The sequence below is a fragment of the Amblyomma maculatum genome, chromosome 6 (genome assembly GCF_055883805.1).
Source record: "Amblyomma maculatum isolate TAMU_Amacu chromosome 6, ASM5588380v1, whole genome shotgun sequence".
Lineage (NCBI taxonomy): Eukaryota > Metazoa > Arthropoda > Arachnida > Ixodida > Ixodidae > Amblyomma > Amblyomma maculatum.
In genome coordinates, this window is record NC_139349.1 from 132,317,775 (window position 1) to 132,338,761 (window position 20,987).

The 20,987-nt window shown below is 47.7% G+C and overlaps 1 protein-coding gene across 1 annotated transcript in view; it reads left to right on the forward strand.

Moving 5' to 3' along the window:
* LOC146186777 (uncharacterized) overlaps positions 1-20,987 on the forward strand; it is a 63,705-nt gene that overhangs the window by 27,948 nt on the left and 14,770 nt on the right. The window contains exons 9-11 of the mRNA XM_084607398.1: positions 4,994-5,089; positions 6,666-6,749; positions 6,841-6,985. Of these exons, the coding sequence (XP_084463524.1) occupies positions 4,994-5,089; positions 6,666-6,749; positions 6,841-6,985 (325 nt within the window). The remainder of the gene's footprint in view (positions 1-4,993; positions 5,090-6,665; positions 6,750-6,840; positions 6,986-20,987) is intronic.

Sequence of the window (20,987 nt, forward strand, 5' to 3'; positions counted from 1 at the left end):
GATATGTGATAATGACAGGAGGTGATTTTCAACAAGTTTTGCAAAAGTATCTGGTGATGCACTATTAGTGACGTGATGATGAAGGTTATTCCACTCTCTTACTGCAAGGGGGAAAAAGGAATATTTCAGGCAGTCAGTGCGGAAAGAATATTCTTTTAGTGTTTGGCTATGTTTATGCCTAGTTGGTCTCGCCTCTGAGGTCGTGATGTACTTTGTTTTATCAAGAATAAGTTGGTTATGCAGCAATTGATAAAGCAGCTTAAGACGTGCAAGTTTGGCTCTATTTTCCAGAGTGAGAATGCCGGCGTCAATTAGTAGTTGAGTCGGTGAGTCAGTATACCTGTACCTGTTAAACACAAACCTAACTGCCTTTCTTTGGATGGATTCTAATTTACTTATGAGACATTTCGTGTGGGGAAACCAAGCCACAGTCGCATATTCCAGAACCGACGGAACAAAAGCGTTATATGCAAGTTGTTTTGTTGAAGGCGGGGCTTGACGGAGGTGTCTTCTGAGAAACAGGAGCCGTTTTAATGCGGCTGATGTCACATAGTTGACATGCGATTCCCATCTGAGATCATGGGATATTATAACACCGAGGTATTTATAATTGTTAACTCGCGTCAGGGGGGTATTATTCACCTTATAGGAATATTAAGACTTACTTTTTTTTCTCGTTATTGTTAGAAGAGCAGACTTACTAATATTAAGGTTCATTTTCCAGTCAACACACCACTTGGATACGGCTTCTGCAGCGCGGTTTAGGGCAATATGGTCATCGGGAGTATTAATTTCCTGGTAAATTATACAATCATCTGCAAAAAGTTTAATATTGACATTGACATAAGAGGGTAGATCATTAATAAAAATTAGAAATAAAATTGGAGCCAGGACGCTGCCCTGAGGCACTCCTGATGTTACTCGTTCAATTTCAGAGCACTGATTGTTAATCTCAACATATTGTGACCGATCTGTCAAATAGTCTTTAATCCATTTAACAACGTGGCTGCTGCCCAGTGTGCATTCTAATTTATTAATAAGTCTTCTGTGTGAAACGCGGTCAAATGCCTTTGAGAAATCAAAAAATATCATATCTACTTGTTTCTGATTGTCGATGCTCAATGATAGGTCATGAATTAGTTCCAAGAGCTGAGTAACAGTGGAAAGGCCTTTCCGAAACCCATGCTGGGATGATGTCAGGATGTGCTGTTGTTCGAGAAATGTGGTTATATGCTTGGTCAAGATGTGTTCAAGAAGTTTACATATTGTGCAAGTTAAGGAGATGGGTCTGAAGTTAGAGGGTTCACTCTTGCTTCCACTTTTATGTACAGGAATAATTTTGGAGATTTTCCATTCTTGGGGTAAGGCGCTTGTTGATAGAGATTTATTAAATAGTATGAATAATTATTTGGCGATCCATTCGGCATATCGTTTGAGAAATATGTTTGGTATGTTGTCCGGGCCAGGAGCTTTTTTTGTGTCTAGTTTAAGTAAAAGATTCAGTATACCTGATTCACTTATATTTAAAGAGGCTAGAGGTAACCTATATAAAGGGGCTATAGGAACGAGCTCATCATCATCAACTGTAAAAACAGATTTAAAGTACTTATTCATGCTAATAGCACAGTTAAGATCTTGTTAAGATCATATGATAGAAAGGGCAGCACTTACGCTTGTATTACGAATCGGCTGAAATGAACTGCCCACTGTCAAGTGCCGGCTCCTGAAATCTGATTGGCTGACGTTGTGTGGCGGGAAATACGCCATGCATAAACATTTATTGATGGCTTCAAAATGACGTTTCATTACCTAAAGGATGTTTTGCCATTGCTTTAAGTTACCAAAGTTGGGCGCCGCATTTCGAACCACTTGAGGCGACCGCGTAAAAAACAGTGAATTCTACGTGCAGTGTAGGCGGCTGTTAGCTCACCGCAGTTTGGTAGACAGCTTGGTGGGCAGTGAAGTAGGCTGACACATCTTGTTGTAATTGCAGAAAGCACTGAAACGACGACATACGGGAGCTTTTCAGCTGCGTCATCTTTTAGAGGATTAATAATGAAGACGCAGATTTACAGCCACACGAGGGTGGTAGCTACCCTCCCGTTGCAAATGCTTTGCTCTCATAGAGAAACCATCGATCCGCGCCGTCGTTGCCAAGCGCAACCATGCGGCCCGCTAACTCAAGCGGTTGATGTGCGCGAGACGAGGCATTTCAGAGAGCAACAGAAGGGAAAGTTGGGCGATTTGTAGGTTTTTCATGATGGTTTCGTGGGCGCTCTTTAACACAGAAACAAAGAAAAGAAGACAAACAAACGTTCCAGTCCCGTGTTTTCTTCTCTATGTCTCTGTCTTAAAGAGCGGCCACCAAACCATCATTAATTTCAGAGAGCACCACGATGCTTTCTAATTATCTGTCTGGTCGGATCGTGAGTGCAGCCTGAGGGTCATATGGTGCGATGGCTGTGCAGGAACTTCGCGCGACAGGCAGCGAGAGATCACCAAAGATTGTCTTAAACGTCGACCCTAAACACTGCTTTTTTTGCCTTGCACTATGCACTGACTTCAATGCTAAGAACAGCCTTTCCACGATGGGAAAAGCAAGCGAAAAGGCTCACAGCTTCCATTTTAATAAATGAATGTATGTTCCATGTACATGGCACATGTTTGCTTGCTACACGTGATGTGTTTCATATATAAAGTTTTGTTTTAATATGCATGCGGGCGCACCATTTGCTTATTTTTTAGAAAACAAAAGTACTCCGGAGCACGTTATGACGGTACGCTCTAATCATATGATGTAGTTAGGTGACATTTTCTGTTGATTGCTTTTTTTTAATACAGCCGGAAAATGATCTCCCTTTATTGATTTGCATTTTACCGTTTCGACAGTAAGCAATACGCGCGCGCGGCGTCGCCCTAGCTTCATACCACGATTTCCTGCCATTTTTCGCTTTCTTTCCTTATTCTCCGTTTATCCCCGTCTGCACTTGTATGGTAGCCTGGGCATCTCCCAATTAACTTTCCTGTTATTCTGTTCTTCTGTTTCTTTGTCTTCCTTGGACATCTTAAGCGTTTTGCAAGAGCCTTTCGGACGCGAGCGCATGAAAATTTAACTGTCTAGGTGTAAGGCCCAGCGTATGCCTTCCACTTCGCCTCCGCGCGCGCGCGCGCGTGTGCATGTGTGTGTGCGTGTGTGTGTGTGTATTTGTGTGTAAGACTCTCTCTCTCTCTTCCCCCCTCCCCTCTCTCTCTGCACTGCTTTCCACGCTCTACACAACTCAAGCAGACACAATATGTTAGAAACTTAAGCAGACTTAATTGATCACCTGACGGTAGCTAATCATAACGCGGCTTTTTGAAAAAGATGGGTAGCACAGCCAATACCTAACAGTAATTGATACTTTGGGACGGCGAGCGTTGTCCTCAGACATGGACCATGCCGGCTGCGCCGGCGCCTCTTTGTCAGTGCTGGAGCTACTTTGGAAATCTGTCGATTCCTTCTGTTTACGACCAAGTCCTTGTTTTAGTTCCTGCATTTAAAAGCCGCTGATAAGTGAACTTGAGAGGTCATCGGCGCTTATGAAAATCAATGCTACTTTCCGCTCCCATTTTGCACCAACCCACTGCGAATATTCCGTCGCTGTTCTTGCTCTTCAGCTGAAACTCGCGCAGCCTTTCCGTGCGTAGCAGATGCCGAATGTTCGGCCGCAAGAATGCACCGGAGCGTATCGGTTCCTGCAAGAACATCGTCGTATTTCATAATTGGCGCTAATATAGACGACAGCGCGCTTTTTTCTGTCACTCAATTTCTCTTTTTCTTCGGAATGCGTAGCCCGATTGTGTGGTTACGCAACTTCGCACTGTCCTACTGCACACGTCTCGCGTACGTCACAACTTGAACAAAATGACTAATTGTCGAAAATAGGGCCCCTGCTGCAATGGCTTTTCCAACAATCGTCTTCTCAAAGTGGTAAAACGGCAGCACAACAATAAAAAAATGATTGATTTTTGTTCATTTCAAAATGTGCAGGCGAGAGGAAGTGCCAAATCAGAACTGGAGAGATAAAAAGTAGGGGTAGGGTACAGGAGCCAGCCTTGATGCAGAGACCTCAGGTTCCCGCGAAGGGGATAATTTCCTACACAGATAATATTTCAGATGCATGTAATCATCATATCTTAAAAATGGCCAGGTTACTTTTTTTTTAATAAAATGGGTCTCCCAAACCTCGCTGCTGTGATGTACGCTGTAGCCGGGAGGATAGGTAACGCAAGACCATTGAGGGACGCTTTTGCCAAGCTATCAGCAAATTCATTTAAAGTCACATTGCTGGGATCTGGCACTCATGCATGTGTACAAGTCGCAGATTCCGAGCCGGCTTGCATCCCGGACACAGGCCGCTCGACTTTATTTTCTTTTTCTCCAACAGTCACTAAGGCGCCGGCATCTAGCGTCAAACGTAGCGGCACCGCTTTAAGACGTCGGTGGAAGTGACAATGCAATTCAGTTTAATGACTTGCGTGTTCATACTTTGTTTCATGGACTCACTCTGAAAAAAGTAACTTGTAGCACGGATGGTATAACCACTTTCCGTGCGCTTAGGTTTCTGACTTTTACAAAATAGGTATACTGGGTCCTGTCCATTTAATTGTATTATGAATTCATCACCGTGGGTAGCGTATTGAATGTAAAATATACGTTTATTTTATTTGCAAAACAAAAAACAATAGAGCGGCGACCAGTGGCCACCATACTACATGTCAACAACCCTCTTTTTTTCTACTCCTCACTTCCTCTATGGTTGTTTGGCCAATTTGACTAAATAATTAATGTGCAACTTCCATTTCAAATGAGTACACACGTATACGTGTTGATGAAGATCGGATGAAAAGACGCGTAACGGTGGTTTGACGATGCTAAGTCACTTTTAACGTGTTAGGCAGCAGGGTGCGCATTCAGGATGTAAATGAACTCCACTTTTTATCTTTTTTTTAGACTACTGTCATGGGTGTTCCGGCGCACACATGGACAGAATTAATAAAGGATTCAGAGAAACGCAAGATGATAAAAAGGGAATTGTCTTTCGTTTCAGTAAGTATTGCCTAACTCCAAACACGTGTAAAAATTCGACGTGCCAGTCTTGCTTTGCATTAGTGTCTATATTTGTCGCCAACATCATATAAACATCATCATTCTCATACAGGTCGGGGTGAATAGCTCAGAAGTCTGCAGCTGACGACGTGATTTACACCGGTAATTTAAGAAATGCATGTGCGTAATTTCTAACGCCATTATTTCAACATTGGCTGTCACCACCCTCGAGTTCGCTAAATTTTATTTACATCTGCTGTGTCGCCTTCTGAAAAGCTTTACCTGTGCTAGTTATCTTTCGTTATAAGCAATCGTACCTTGATAGATGACAGTTTTTACATCGAAGTTTCTGTTGGTTACATAGGAGCCCAAGTGCTCAATTGCAGAAGCCTCATGGCCTCTAATGGTAACATATAGATCTGATCGTAAAATAAAAAAAAAAAATTCTGCTCGTTTCTATTTCCAGTCCGACTTGGTTTTGAAGTACACCAATAATGTCAACTGTTCTTTGGCACTGCTCTTGCCCAGTCCTCCTTGTAGTAACTATACGAAACAAAATCACTATTTTCCGATGTGCAGCTTTCAGAAGAAATGCCCGACTGGATGCTTTGTGCTCTCTGCGGTATACCAGTAGAAGATAACGGCCTTTCTGGAGGCCTTACAGAGCCAGCTCTCTTATTTATTCGTTCCCCGAATTCGCGTAATCATCGGGCCTCAGGTGCCTTCCGCTACCTTCGTCGTCGGTTGAGTCACACGACCTCTCACAATAGCTTGATCCCCATATGCATGCAGCATATGTGCCTAGTGATACCTTCGTCATCATGAGGTCAGACGCGCGGTTGTTGCAAGAAGCCGCCGAAACCCTCTAAACGCCTATCAGGAGTATACTTGAATAAAATTGTCACATCCTTCCTTTCAGATTTTAGCAGTCTCGAACTTGCCAATCTTTTCTGCCGACTTCTGTATTGAAACCACAAAACCGCAGTCATCCCGACACATACCGTAAAGTTCGGAAGTTCAGCACTTGGAGCAATCATAAAAAAATTACGACTACGCATACACATTTACCTTACTGCAAAACACGCATGAGCAATTGACTCTGACGAAATCAAGACATTGAGAAGCCCAACCAAGCAATAGGCATTTCCTCAGTTGATTCTCAGCCATGAGCCCATCTGCATATCAATTATCACGAAACTCGCAATTCACTGCGCAGTCATTTTGTCAACAATTTTTCGAACCAGTGAGAGCTCAGCATTTGTTTTACGAGTGGGCGAGCCTGCGTCAACTCTTAGCTTAGACTTCGGCCCTTTTGAGCGAAATAGACCTACAATGGTGGCGAAGTTGTAGTACCCTTTGGCGGCAGGCAACGCATGCACAGAGAGCGCTTACTGAGATAGCTTCTAAAGCGTTTGTCAAAAACTTTCTCCATTTCCTTCTTTGCTTTACCCCGTAGCATAATAGCCAACAGCCGCAAGCGTCTCGTTTAAGGCGGTGCTATCGCAATTACAAAAAAAAGAGAAAGCTTTGCTGCACTTTAGTCATTCTTACAACGTTTTTGTTTGATTCCGGATAGCGCAAGAAAGGGAAAGACAAGTATAACAACAAGCATATATTTGCCCTGCTACAAGAAACTATCTACGAGGAGGAATACAACGAGGTTTGAATTTTCTACCAGATCTTACTACATTATTCTTCTCTTCTTAAATACCGTAGGAAAGAAGCGTAACGGGAAGTGTTTCTCCTCGCAGGATCAAAACGTCCGGGAATTCCTGGAGCAAAACGTAACCGTTAAAAACTACTTCGAATTCAATTCGCTTGCGCCCCACCAAGCATTTACCCAGCATGCTTGCATAAAGGCGGAACCAGCCGGTTCGTACTACGTCAACTTCAAGCGTAAGGATAAGTACAGCTTGTCATTTTCAGTGTCGTGATGTCCCTCACAAACTTTATAGTAGTAGTAAAGAGTAGCAGTGCATGCGAGGCATGACGTGGGCGCAGCCTCCGAAGGAATTCCAGTTCCAGTGCAAAAGGCACGTCCGCGTAAAATAGCCAAATATACTGCTGGGCGCGAACCCGTCTGGGTGAACCCATCAAGAATGGCTACTATTCACGAATATTGAGGGTCGCTTTCCATAGGGATAATCCTTAGCGCTGGTAGCATTTAGTCCTTTGTCATCATAATTCAAAGCACTATATGTGTGTCTGCGTTAACATACAAATTAACGAATTAAATATAGCTACCATAAATTACACAGGTTAAAAATCGCCAAATATGTGGCCATGTTCATTTATCATAAATTATAACATGAGGTGACGCTCAAGCTTGCATCGCTTCTAGTATGCATAACAGTAATATTTTTTGTAGCACACTACGTTCTTCCATATTTTTTTACGCCAGTAATCCAGGTGTGAAACATATTTAACATTTTTATGCAATGTTATTGAAATGAACCTCTAAACAACCAAATTCAATTTCACCACAGGAACGTGCACAAATCGTTACGCGAGTCTTGTACCCTCATGCCGAAAAATTTGAGTGCCGAAATCGACCGCTTTAAGCTCCGCAGACTTGAACAATCACGAGAATCCCTCTGGCAGGCGGTATATGCGATATTGCTAGTGATACAACTTCGGTAAAAATTATTAGGCGGCATCGGCTCCGGCCATTTGAAACCTCGCAGACGAGAAAAAATACAGTATGGACATGCCTTTAGCAGGTGGTAGCAGTTGTTGGCCGGTGCAAAACTCTCGATAGAATTCTTGCACCCCTTTGAATCTCCGCGGCCTCAAAAAGTTACTGGTATGCTCCTGGCAGGCAGAGCTTTTTTATCGTACCTGTTGGGCAACTCCGCTTCAAAAGATGACAATAGTCGGATACAACTTAAGAACGGAGCGGCAAACACCTCTCAAAGGAGGCCGTCTAAAAAATGGTGTCAACCGGTTCCCGTGACATGGTGGTTAACCATGTAGCGTGAAATCGTAGTAAATGCTATGTTCGAGGACAACATTCTGTGGCTCTACTGAGAAGGCCCGGCAGGAAACAGAAGGTGACGAGCGTTTTTCCCGTCCCGAGAAGAATGAGCCCTACCCACCGTTTCTCCAACTCACCGCTTCGCAGAAGACCGCCACAGACCGAGCTGCCGACGCCATGAACCGTAGGAACATGAACGTTTGAGTGTAGTGGGGCCGTGAGGGGGCCAAGAGGTCTGCGTGCCCCGAACCCCTCTGTTTAAATAAATGTTTTTACTACTACTACTTCACACCGCCGCACACTTACTCCGAACAATATGCGCCATGGAGCGGTAACAAATGCGCGTTTTCTTCCCTTTTCTGCCTAGATTCCGCTGTAGTGCCAAATAATAAGCTGCCAGCGAAATTAACCGCAACAATCGTGGTCGGCGCCATTGGATGGAAGGCGTCCTTTGATGGGTATTTGCTGCTACATTCTTGAACTGTGTCCAACTATAGCTTCAGCATGCATTTTTCGTCTGCTTATGAATTGTGGCACCATCTAGAAGGGGCCAATAAAAGCTGTCTGCCACTGACGTCATTGCCTTCAAAAAATAGCTTCGTTTATTTTTAAGGCGAGAGCCTTTAATGGCTCATGCTGTTGTTATTGTTGTTGTGGCTGTAGGAAGAAGGAAAAGAAAATGCCCGGGCCTGCTACAGGCTCTGTAGCTGAGCCACCTCCGCTGCCTCGTTCGGAGAGAAGAGAAAATAAGAGAAGAAAGAAAAAGAAGAGGAAGAGAAAGACGCGCGCCGCAACTACAGATGTCGTCCACCACCGAAGCGGTGACGGGAGCAATGACGGCCTACAACAGATAAACATTCGGTGGCTGGCTAGCCCCCGCCGCAAGCGGCGTTGACCTAGGCCCGTATTCCGAGTTTGCGTCGTAGTGTCGCTATCTCACGTGACCTCGAGTCATCTGATTGGTGGAAACGCCGGAACCGGATAAGGTGGCAACATCATGTTCCGGTGTTTCCACCAATCAGATCACTGGAGATCAGGGAGATGGCGACACTTTCGATAACGACGCAAACTCGGAATACGGACCCTAACGTCCCAGACCTGTAGGGCCAGGAACTGCCGCCCTTCACCATGGACAAAATGTGTCCCGCTTTTGCGGCGTTCTGATTGGCCGAGGCGGGATGCGTCCCTACCATCTGAAATCCCACACTTGAAAGCACGCCAAGGAACACCGCGCGACAGGAACGATGGTGCACCGTCAAAACTCACACTTGCCGGAGAAAGTGTGACTATGACCGATGAAGACACCGTGTTTTTAGGTGTCATAGATGACGCAACGCTTTCCCAACAGCAGCGAGAAGACCAGCAATTGCTCCCTCGTATTGATTTCTTGGAAAAGCGAACTACGGTTGTGCCTAAGATTTTCGCCCGAGTGATGTCCTCGTTCTTTATTCGCAACAACGTACTTTACAAGAAGAACTTCCGCCCTGGGGGAAACAGTCATTTACTCGTCGTCCCTTCAGCTCTCCGCAGTGAAGTTTTGGAAGCGTGTCACGACAAGCCAACCACCGGGCTACACCCGCACTTTGGCTAGAGTACAGCATGGATACTACTGGCCAAAACTGCCGGCGACAGTGAAACACTATGTACGTACGTGCATAGACTGCCAGCGCCGTAAATCACCCCCTGTAAAACCAGCTGGCCTACTCCACCCTCTTCAAGTGCCAACGACACCTTAGAAACATATCGGCATGGACCTCCTGGGACCATTTCCGACGTCCACAGCCGGGAATAAATGGATAATTGTCGCCACCGATTATCTAACCCGCTACGCGGAGACCAAGCCTCTGCCAAGGGGTACCGCCGCCGAAGCAGCTCGGTTCTTCGTTGAGAACATTGTCCTGAGGCATGGCGCTCCGGCACTCATTATAACTGACCGAGGAACTGCATTTACGGCCGAACGTTTGGAGACCGTTCTCCGCCTCAGTAGTACCAGTCATCGTAAAACTACAGCCTATCACCCCCAAACCAATGGGTTGACAGAACGCCTTAATAACACCATCGCAGACATGCTTTGCATGTACGGCGATGTGAACCACAAGAATTGGGACGAAATTCTTCCCTACGTCACGTTCGCCTACAATACGGCACGCCAAGACACCACTCGTATGACACTATTCAGCCTCCTTCACGGGCGACCAGTAACAACTATGCTGGATGCAATGTTGCTCCCGAATGCCGACACCGATGATCTCGATCAGGACGCCGAGGAATTCGCTCAGCGTGCAGAGGAAGCTACCTGCCTGCCCAGCTCGATGGTGTCACTGGTGTGCAGCACGCCCTGTATGCCGATGACATCACCCTGTGGGCCACGCATGGCAGCATAGAGGACATTGAAACCAGCCTGCAAACAGCGGCGACGATAGTAGACCGCTATGCCCGCCGCTGTGGTCTTCAGTGTTCCCCACAAAAATCGGAATTTGTGCACCTCCGCCCCTCGCCAAAGTGCACAACTCAAATCACTCTTTCTTTAGACAGTGGTCCCTCGGGTACTCGGACTTTACATTCACAAACAAAGACGGTCAGACACAACATTGGCCAAACTCCGTAAGGTGGGGGACCAGGTGGGCCGCATGGTCCGCCGGGTTTCAAACAAACGCGGGGGGTTACGAAGTAAAGATGCCTTGCGGCTGGCAAACGCCTTCGTGACCAGTAGGATTCTCTTTTCGACACCTTATCTCCACCTACGGAAACAAGAGGAGGATGCCCTTGAGGTCATCCATCGCAAAATTATTAAGCGTGCCCTAGACCTCCCCATCACTACTTCAAACAGCTGTCTTATGGCCCTTGGGGTGGTGAATACTTTCCGGGAGCTCCGGGAGGCGCACCTTACAAATCAGTACACGCGTTTATCGCAAACGGAGTCGGGTCGCCGCCTTCTTACTCGACTCCGTATCGAACAAACCACTCTCATGGAAGACAAGTTTCGCATCCCAGAACTGTGGAGACGCGCCCTTTGTGTGTGACCTCTTCCAGCCAATATGTCACACGAAGATCATAATGGTCGGCGCCTGGCACGAGCAGAAGCCCTAGCCCGACATTATGGCAACGAAACAGGTGTATACTATGTGGACGCCTCCGGCCCTCACCATGGGGGATGGTACACGGCCGCTGTAGTTAACAACAGCAAAACGGTTAACGGTCTCACCTTCAGAGCCCACAGTGCAACACACGCAGAAGAGGGGGCGATTGCTCTCGCGGCCTCACACTCAGATTCAAAATACATAAATACCGACTCGCGAGGAGCCTGTCGGAACGTCAGATAAGGCTGGACTCCCTTACTAGCCTATCAAATCTACTCAAATTGCATACGGGATACGGACCCCGCACTCCGTTACCTTATATGGGCCCCTGCTCATCAGGGTTTGGCAGGAAACAAGGCAGCAGACGCAGCCGCCCGCGCGCTCTCTCACCGGGCTGTTTTCTCCTCCCCACCCGATCAGGAACCCGATTTTAATCCAGCCTACACCTTCAAAGATATCACGACGTACTGTCAGAATTGTCATCGCCTTTACCCCAGCCCATGTAAAGGCCTCAAAAAGGCGGATGAGCGGCTCCTTCTCCGCCGTTTCACCAATACAGTGCTGTGCTCGGCAGCACTAAAGCATTTTGACCCCTCCTTTAGTGGCAGCTGCCCACACTGTGGAGCGGTGTCTTCTGACATCTATCACATGGTGTGGGCCTGCCCCTCTAATCCTGCTTTTCCCCATCCCCAACCCAACCCGGGAGGACTGGGAGGCGATCCTGCTCGGCTGCCACACAGGCCCAACAAGCCTTAGTCGGGCGCGCCCGGGCGGCGGCATCCGCCACTGAGGTCCCAAACTAGGGACCTCCACCTAGTGCTTGTAAGGACCGGTCCCATATGGGCCGATCCGAACATACCTCCAGGCCCTAGTACAGGTAATAAATGTTCTTACCACCACTACCGACAAGTAGCGCGTGTGCGGATCAAAAATCAGCAAGAGCATGATGCACGACGTTATAATCATAGACACCGAATGTCATGTACGAACCTGGCGACAAAGTGTGGGTCTGGACGCCTACTCGCCGCCGTGGACTCTCCGAAAAACTATTTCGGCGATACTTTGGGCCCTATGTTGTACAGCGACGTTTAACCGACGTCACTTATGAGGTGGTGCCAGACGAGGTGTCGACCAACGTTTATAGTATCTATAAACGTTGGTGTCGACATCAAAGCGACGCCAGCAACAAGCAGACGTCGTCCACGTTGTCCGTATGAAGCCGTAGAACTCGGACTGACCTTGACCTCCTACTTCCTTTTATACTCATCGAGACGATGCTTCCTGCGGAGGCGGTCAAATGACGCATAGAAGACGACGCAAAAGACATCTGAGACAAGTGCGAGCCTGGAAGAGAAAGCAGCTTGAACGCAAGACTCGTTCTGGTCGACAATTCAAACCATCTATCGTTAGACCCTCCTTGACATTCTACAGAGACGTGACAATAAATAATGCGCCTTTCCTTTCCTGTAAACCAATTATATTTAAATAGAACTGCAACGAATGCCGACAAGAGGCTAACGGAGGCAAATTATAGGATAGGAAGGGCAGGCTTTCGCCATTCTCCTCTTAAGAGACATCTAAGAGACCCTCTAATTTTTTTTTTTTCTTCCCTATTAGTTTCCTCAATGATTATTACACCTAAGAATTTCTACTAATGCAAGTCTTCAGCTGATTTGATTTGTCGGGTATTGTGCATTTATAAACAATGTGAGAATTTACAACTTAGAGATAGATTATTTTATTGACCGCGAGTGCCGCCACTTATGTATATATGCAAATATTGACCAATCGAAACCGCTCGACTACTGTTCCCAAGGACGCGGGACCGAATCCCGGCCTCGGCGGCTGCTTTTCGATGGAGGCAAAAAGCAAGGCGCCCGTGTGCTGTGCGTTGTCAGTGCACGTTAAAGAACCCGAGGTGGTCGAAATTTCCGGAGTCCTCCACTAGGCGTCTCTCATAGCCTGAGTCGCTTTGGGAAGTTAAACCCCACAACCCAAACCAAACCAAGCCGTATGTTTTATATATGGGCCTTGTTGGAAGTTTGAGGTGTCCACAGAAAAAAAGTGAGGCAGTTACCGCGCCTTTAACTTCCTATAAATCAATCAGTCAGTAGGCAACTGGTAAAATTGAAGAGCTCTGCCTGGCAGGCGGTTGTTGGTGGGTGGCATGGCTGGACAGATGTACCGTCACGCATATCTCTTTGGCTCATGGAGGTCGCTGGACGTGTTATTGGCAGATAGGTTTAGTGACGTAACAACAACAGAATAAAGCACTTGTGCTTAATTTACTTTTGGCAGAGTGGAAGGCCGCGGTATTGAGGTGCTTCCACACTACTGGCGTAATAAATTGGTTCGCAGGAAAACAAAGGCGCAATATCCGTGACACTTGTTCTGTGGACACCTGCATCACGCCATAAGGGAAGGGAGGAAGGTAGGAGTGAAAGCGGAAAGAGAGAAAGGGGTGCCGGAGGCGGGGCTGACCTGCTTCTTCTGTTGGGAAATAATGTTTTTAAATCAATCAATCAATAACAGCACACAGACGCCACTTCGTTTCGCCTCCATCGAAACGCAGCCCCCAGCGATCGGGATCGAACCCGGGTACCCCGGTACAGTAATCGGGTGTCTTACGACTGCGCCACCGCAGCGGGGCACTACTGGTGTAAGTTGGGTGATTTGGGTAACAATCGGAAAGCCAAACTTTGCGACTAGCCAAAAAGGTCTGGCACAGGCATTGCCTTGAAAATTTCACGTACGTTCGTAACTTCTGCGTAATTTATTCGAGAAGGCTGCTCAAGCCTTGTGACAAGTTTAACTAAATGCATTTTCTTGTAGGTTGCTTTGTCAGAACAGTCGGGGTAGGCTTTCTGTTCTGATGGCTGGTTTCTTCAACATCTTAGAAATTTGAGAATAGTCCTGACGTCACAAAATGAAACTAGATTATAGGAAAGAGATTGGAGTAGAAGTTTTTACACTTATTGTTGTCCTCCACTACGGCGTCTCTCATAGCCTGAGTTGCCTTTTGACGTTAAACCCCACAAACCAAACCAAACCAAACTTATTGTTGTTGTTGTTGTGGCTGTAGGAAGAAGGAAAAGAAAATGCACGGGCCTGCTACTGGCACTGTAACTGAGCCACCTCAGCTGCGAGATGCATGATTGATTTACATCGCACAGCACACGAACAAAGAGGCGTCCGTGTGCTGTGCGATGTCAGCGCACGTTAAAGATCCCCAGGTGGTCGAAATTACTCCGTAGCCCTCCACTACGGCTCCTCTTTCTCTCTTTCCACGTTCACTCCCACCTTCCTCCCTTCCCTTACGGCGCGGGCCTCGTGCAGACAGAAGAGAAAATAGAGAAGAAAGAAAAAGAAGAGGGAGGGAAAGACGCGTACCGCAACAACAGTCGTCGTCCGCCATCGAAACGGTGGCGGGTGCAATGACGGCCTACAAGAGATAAAAAAAAATTTTGAGGCAGGCTAGCCCCCGCCGCAAGCGGCGGTGATCTACCTGTCCCAGCCCCATCAGGGGAGTACCAGGACCCTCGCACAGTAATATTGTGCCGAGAGTTATCGGTGAACAGGTGAATCGCACTGTAATCGAAGGAAGGAAGATATTAGTGAACGAACAGAGAGGTAATGCAGCGGAGGGCTCCGGAATATAATTTAGACCACCTGGGGATCTTTCACGCGCCTGACATTGCATGGCACATGGAAGTCTTTGCGTTGCACTTTCGTTGAAGCGCGGCCAGTATACTGGGCGTGAGAGATGCTTGCAGTGAAATAAACAGCACGGGCAGCATACCGAAAGAAATAAGAGACATCATTAAGGTCAACCCGATACCGAAAAACATGCATCCGAAAATACACAAGGCCAGAAGAGAGGCAAGATCCGAGGCACACGAAAGAAGCCTCGCAGGGAAAAAAAACATGGTGTACGTCGACGCGACCACATACAAAGAACAACGCGGAGCGGTAGCCAGTGTGGTTGATCACCAGCTTAAAGAAGTCAACTGCGCCTTGATCAAGAACAACAACATTCTCGAGGCTGAGGAAGCGGCAATCGCTCTCGCTATCCCCACCAGGGTGAGGAGGCTACCACAAAAATAATTACAGACTCGCAAGAAGCATGCAGAAGGTATAGCAGCGGACGCGTATCCACTGTGGCCATCCGCATACTCAAGGCAAGAAAAATCAGCTCTTCGAGATGCTTCATAACGTGGACACCAGGCCATGAGACTGTCAAAGGTAACCAACGTGCCGACGCCAATGCCCCAGCATACGCCAACCGGGGGGCGCACAACGACGGGGAACCGGACGCAGTCACTAGACGCTATGGAGCCATCCTTGAACATCAAAGAGCCTTAAGGAGGATCTATCCACCTCCCCACGAAGACCTCAATAGAGAGCAGTCGGTTGCCTGGAGACAGCTACAGACTAACACATACCCCAATCTGAATCTACTCAGTAAAATCCACCCCACTACATATGAAAATAAATGCTCACTATGCGGAGAACCCCCTACACTCTACCATGTTACATGGGCCTGTCAAGAAACACAGGTAGCACCAATAAACACTACACCAACACCGGAGCAGTGGGAGGCTGCGCTGTCCTGCTCGACGCCTGACGACCAGCTCAAGCTGATTGACAGAGCGCGCAAGACGGCAAAGGCCACTGGGGCCCTGGACTGAGGGCCCCACACACGCCGGGGGAGTTCCCTTTGTGTAAATAAAGTTTTTCATTCATTCATTCATTCGCGTTCGAACCCGGGCATTATGCCCAGTAGTTTCTTCCGCCGTAAAACGCCAAGGAAAGAAAGTATTCATTTGCTTCAAGCGAACAGAATTGTCCTTATTTGACTGAGGCGAAACGGAATGGCATCTGAGTGCTGCGCTATGTCAGTGCACGTTCGAAAGGACATCAGGCTTACGGTAACGCGACCGCCGGCGACTGCGTTTTCGATGAAAGCGAAACGGAGAGGCTTCCGTGTGCTGTGCGACATCAGTGCACGTTAAAGATCCCCAGGTGGTCGAAATTTGCAGCCCCACCACTACAGCTCTGCTTTCTCTCTGTCAATGTTCCAGCGAGGGAGATGGTACTAGATATGCCGGAGGCGGATCCTCCGCGCAGTCCCAGATCTAGTACCATCTCCCTCGCTGGAACACCGGGAAGCTACTTTCGCCAGCCGGGACCCAGACGTCCAGTCCCGGGCCTCGGCAAGAGCGCAAGAGGTCGCTGACAGACTTGGACTGCCGGCCTCCTGGAGCAGTTGAATGCAGCCCAAGGCAAATACCAATCGCTGACAAATAATACATAATAATAATAATACAAATACATAAGCACAACTGGACTTCCCTTCTTCTTTTAACTTTCTATCTCCTGCATCCCATTCCCCCTTTCTCAACTTATGCCTTGTGGCAAACTCTTCGAAAAAAAAAAAGATCGCTGACAAATAAAGTTCTCTCTCTCTCTCTCTCTGTCAACGTTTCCACTTTCCTCCCTTCCATTACGGCGCGGCTCAGTTGTCTACAAAAAGTGCCAGATACTGCGCCTTTTTTCCCCTATAACTAAATTTATTATTTTTTACTTTATTATAACCCCAGGTGATCGAATTTGGAGTTCTCCACTACGACGTCTCTCACAGCACGAATCGCTTTGGAACGTTAAACCATACAAACCAAACCAAACGGACCCTCTCCTTTCTTTCCTTTAAATTCAGCCCCGCCGCTGTGGCGCATTGATTGACTCCCGACAACTGTGCCAGAGTACCCGGGCTCGAACCTGAACGCCGGCGGCAGCATTTCGATGGAGGCGAAACAGAGTGTCGTCCGTGTGCTGTGCGATCTCAGTGCATGTTAAAGGTCCCCAGAAAGGGGTCACCAAGAAGGGTAAACAACGCCATAACACTGATAGTTATTGAACCACCCATCATTCTCCCGCAAAAATTTTCGATCTAGCTTCTGCAACACCAGAGATATCGGCGGTTAAAAATGACCCTTCCAATTTTCCCTCTCAACTCGTACGCCGAAGGGAGCCATAAAAAAACGAAGAATACAAGCAAGTTCAAAGCTCCGCCCAGACATACGTCACTTCGACGAACTTCCGGTTGCCGCGCGCTCGCTCGCTGGCGTACTCCGCCAACCCGTCCTCGCTTGCACACGCCTGAGGAGTTCGCCAGTTCGCGCAGCGACGGTTAGTGTAACCGCGAACCCGTGGTTATCCTATGTTACACGGCGGACAAACCATGGTTGCACCACTAACCGCGGTTACCGCAAACCGAGCTTGACGACCTCGGTTTGCGTCGTTAACCGAGGTTATGAAGGCGTCTGTTGACGGAAGCTGCTCGTCGGCGCCCGAGTGCGCGAAACGTACGAGCGGGTCTGCTTCACAAAGTTATTCATTTGCCCACTGTATCACGTTTAAAGATCGATGTATAGATTATGGTGCCGCCCGACGTCTTCGGTTACGGCCGACAGCGCAGCGACTGCGTACTGAAGCCTTGTCGTGCCTACAGTATCGTTTGAACGGCTTGTTGCTGAGCAGAACGCCAAAAAATACGCGGCCTTAGCTATGAAAGTACACGAGTTTGCAACGCTTGCAGCACGGGATGCCGCGAACAGGCTGAGATACGTTACACAATTACCGCGGGGGTTGAAAGTGCGAGCGCGGCGAACGCCGGCGCCGTGCGTGACCGCCCCTAGTCGTCGCTAGGCCTATTGTTTCGCTTCGAAGCCGCGGCGGTCGACGCTTTGGAACATGATCAACGCTGTCGTAAATCGTCTACTTATGAAACTGCCTTATAGTGATTCCTATCCTGCCATAGCAAAATAATTATAGGATTAACTCTGCCGACGCATTAATCGCAGAGCTAGTACGAGCAGATCGGATCAGCCGAAATGCACCAGCGGCAGCTGGCTTGAGCAGAAACTAGCTTGTATCACGGCTATAGCTCTTACCAGGAATTTGCTGCTGGTCAGCGATCCTAACGAGGGCTTCATACTTGATATTCGGCTCAGTATTCCAGACGCCAACAAAGTTTAGCACGCTTTATTTCGGACATAGGTGCTAACGATCCGCCGTGTCATTCGCGAACGGCATGCGGGAGGAGGGGCCACAGCGGCGGTGTTTACGGCGGTCGAGGAGGTGCTGCCCTCGTGCGGTGCTTGACCGTGCTATTGACGCCTCGTCGGACGACACTCCGACACTCCTGAAACCACGTTATATAAATAAGGTATTTGTGAATGCAGCTTCGTTCTGCCGATCCCTGCGTCGCTTCGGTTGTCGCACTTAATGGGCAATGGCCACCTAACGACCTAACCGATAAGGGCGGCGAGCTGTAACAGCCCGCACAGAGTTCGAGCAGCGTACGAGCAGACGACTTTCGCAGCTACCGGAAGTGTGTTCGTGACGTCATGGTTGCAGTGACCGCAGCGAATGGCAGCTTCTAGCAAACCTTGCCAGTCAACCGACCCGTGACGTCACGGGATTAGGAAATAGTTCCATGCGACACCGCCAAGCGACATTTCCTCTGCCCGCGAATTTCAAAAAACGCTGTTTTTAAAAATTAATAATAAATCGCTGGCTTTGTTCCAAGGAGTTATACTTTGCGTTAATGCTCAAAAGGATGTGTTCTACACACTGAACACGTTTGTCAGTGGTTTCTTGGGGGCCGTTTCCGTGGACCTTTAAAGAGCCCCCGATGACCGACATTTACGGACACCTTCACTACAACGTCTCTCATAGCCAGCTGTCTCTTTGGGAAGTTACACCCTACAAACCAAACCATCTCTCTGAATTTTGGTGCTAACTACCGAGATTCCCATTGTGCACGCACATTTGCACTTTCAGTCCCACCTTTCTCCCATCCCTTACGGCGCCGTTCCGGTGTCTACAGAACAAGTGTGAGAGATGCTGCGCTTTTCGTGTGAACCAATTTATTATTATTATTATTATTATTATTATTATTGTTATTAATATTACTATTACTATTATTATTATTATTATTATTATTATTATTATTATTATTATTATTATTATTATTATTATTATTATTATTATTATTATTATTATTATTAAGGCGAAAGCCCTTAATGCCTCACACGGCCGCGCCCAGCGTCCTGTCCAACAATAGCTGTCAATCTTTCTGATGGGGTGGCGCTGTGGTTGCGGCGCTCGGCTACTGTTCCCGAGGATGCAGGATCGCATCCTGACCGCGGCGGCCGCTTTTCGATGAAAGCTAAAAGCAAGGCGCCCATGGGCTGTGCGATGTCAGTGGACGTTAAATAACCCCAGGTAGTCGCAATATTCGGAACCCTCCACTACTGCGTTTCATAGCCTGAGTCGCTTTGGGAAGTTAAACCCCACAAACCAAACCAAACCATCCTGACAGCCCCGCCGGGCATGTGAGAAGCGTACTATAGCACTATAAGCGTACTCATTGTCTAGCATTATGCCAGCGCGATTGTCATAGAGACCGCCACCGCAAGTTAGTGTTAGATATTGATCGGTAATGGTAGTATAGTTAATGATAGTGAAAGTGATGATGATAATGACAGAAATGACTCTCTATGACGTCATCTTGACGTTACACCCGGCCATTTCTAATAACCGGAACTGACGCCACAATGACATCACATCCGCTCATGACGTTACGTCTGACCATGACGTCTCCAGGCGATTCCAGGCGTCTGTGCGGCGCCTTTCATTTGCCGCTTCCTCGAGCTCCGCACCACACAGCATACAGAAGTAGACGCAGTACAGCAGGCATCAGTGGCGTTTCAAATTGGTTTACAGAAAAGAGAAGACGCAGTATCTGTTACAATTCCCCGCGAACACCTTAACCGAGCCGTAAGGAAAAGGAGGAAGGTTGGAGTGGAAAAAAAAAGAGGGAAAGAGGTACCTAAGTGCAGGGCTTCGGACCACCGTTCAATAGACGCTTTCGCCTCATCACACTTTAGTGGTCCAAAGTGCCCCCTAGAATTTTGTAGCGAAAGCTACAAGAAGGAGTTTTGTGTGGCGGGAGGCACAGAGTCGCTGCCTAGCAACCGCCGCAGCTGGCGGACGCCGCGCGCTCGCCGCGCCATCTGGCAGTCCAGAAACAACCAGACGAAGAAGATGTTTAGTCTTTAATGAAACAGCAACACAGTTAGATATAGTCAGTCAGTCAGTCAGTTCAGTCGTTCAGTCGTGTCCGACTCTTCGTGACCCTATGGACCATGTCACGCCACGCTTTCCGGTCTCTCACTATCGTCCTAACATCACATAACTTCATCTGCAGTGCCTCGAGGATGCCATCTAACCATCGCGTTCGCTGCCTACCACTTCTCCGGCGACCCTCAACCTTTCCCAACATCAAATCTTTCTCCAGCGACTCCTCTCTTCTCATCAGATGACCAAAGTAGCTGAGCTTTAACTTTAGAATTTGACCCTCCAATGAGCAGTCGGGGTTTATGGTCGACAATATCGACTGATTTGATCTTCTGGCTGTCCAAGGAACTCTCAAGAGTCTTCGCCAGCACCACAATTCAAACGCGTCAATTCTTCGGCGGTCAGCCTTTTCACAGTCCAACTCTCGCATCCATACATCACAACTGGAAAGACCATAGCACGAGTTATACGGATCTTGGTTGGCAGACTAATGTCTCTGCTCTTTGCTAGGCGGTCAAGGCTAACCATTGCTCTTTTTCCCAGAAGCAGGCGTCTCCTAATTTCATGGCTGCAGTCTCCTTCCGAGGTAACCTTGGAGCCCAAGAAGAGAAAATCTGTCACAGCTTCCACTTCTTGTCCCTTGATGCTCCAGGACTTGATAGGACAAGACGCCATGATCTTTGTCTTTTTAATGTTCAGT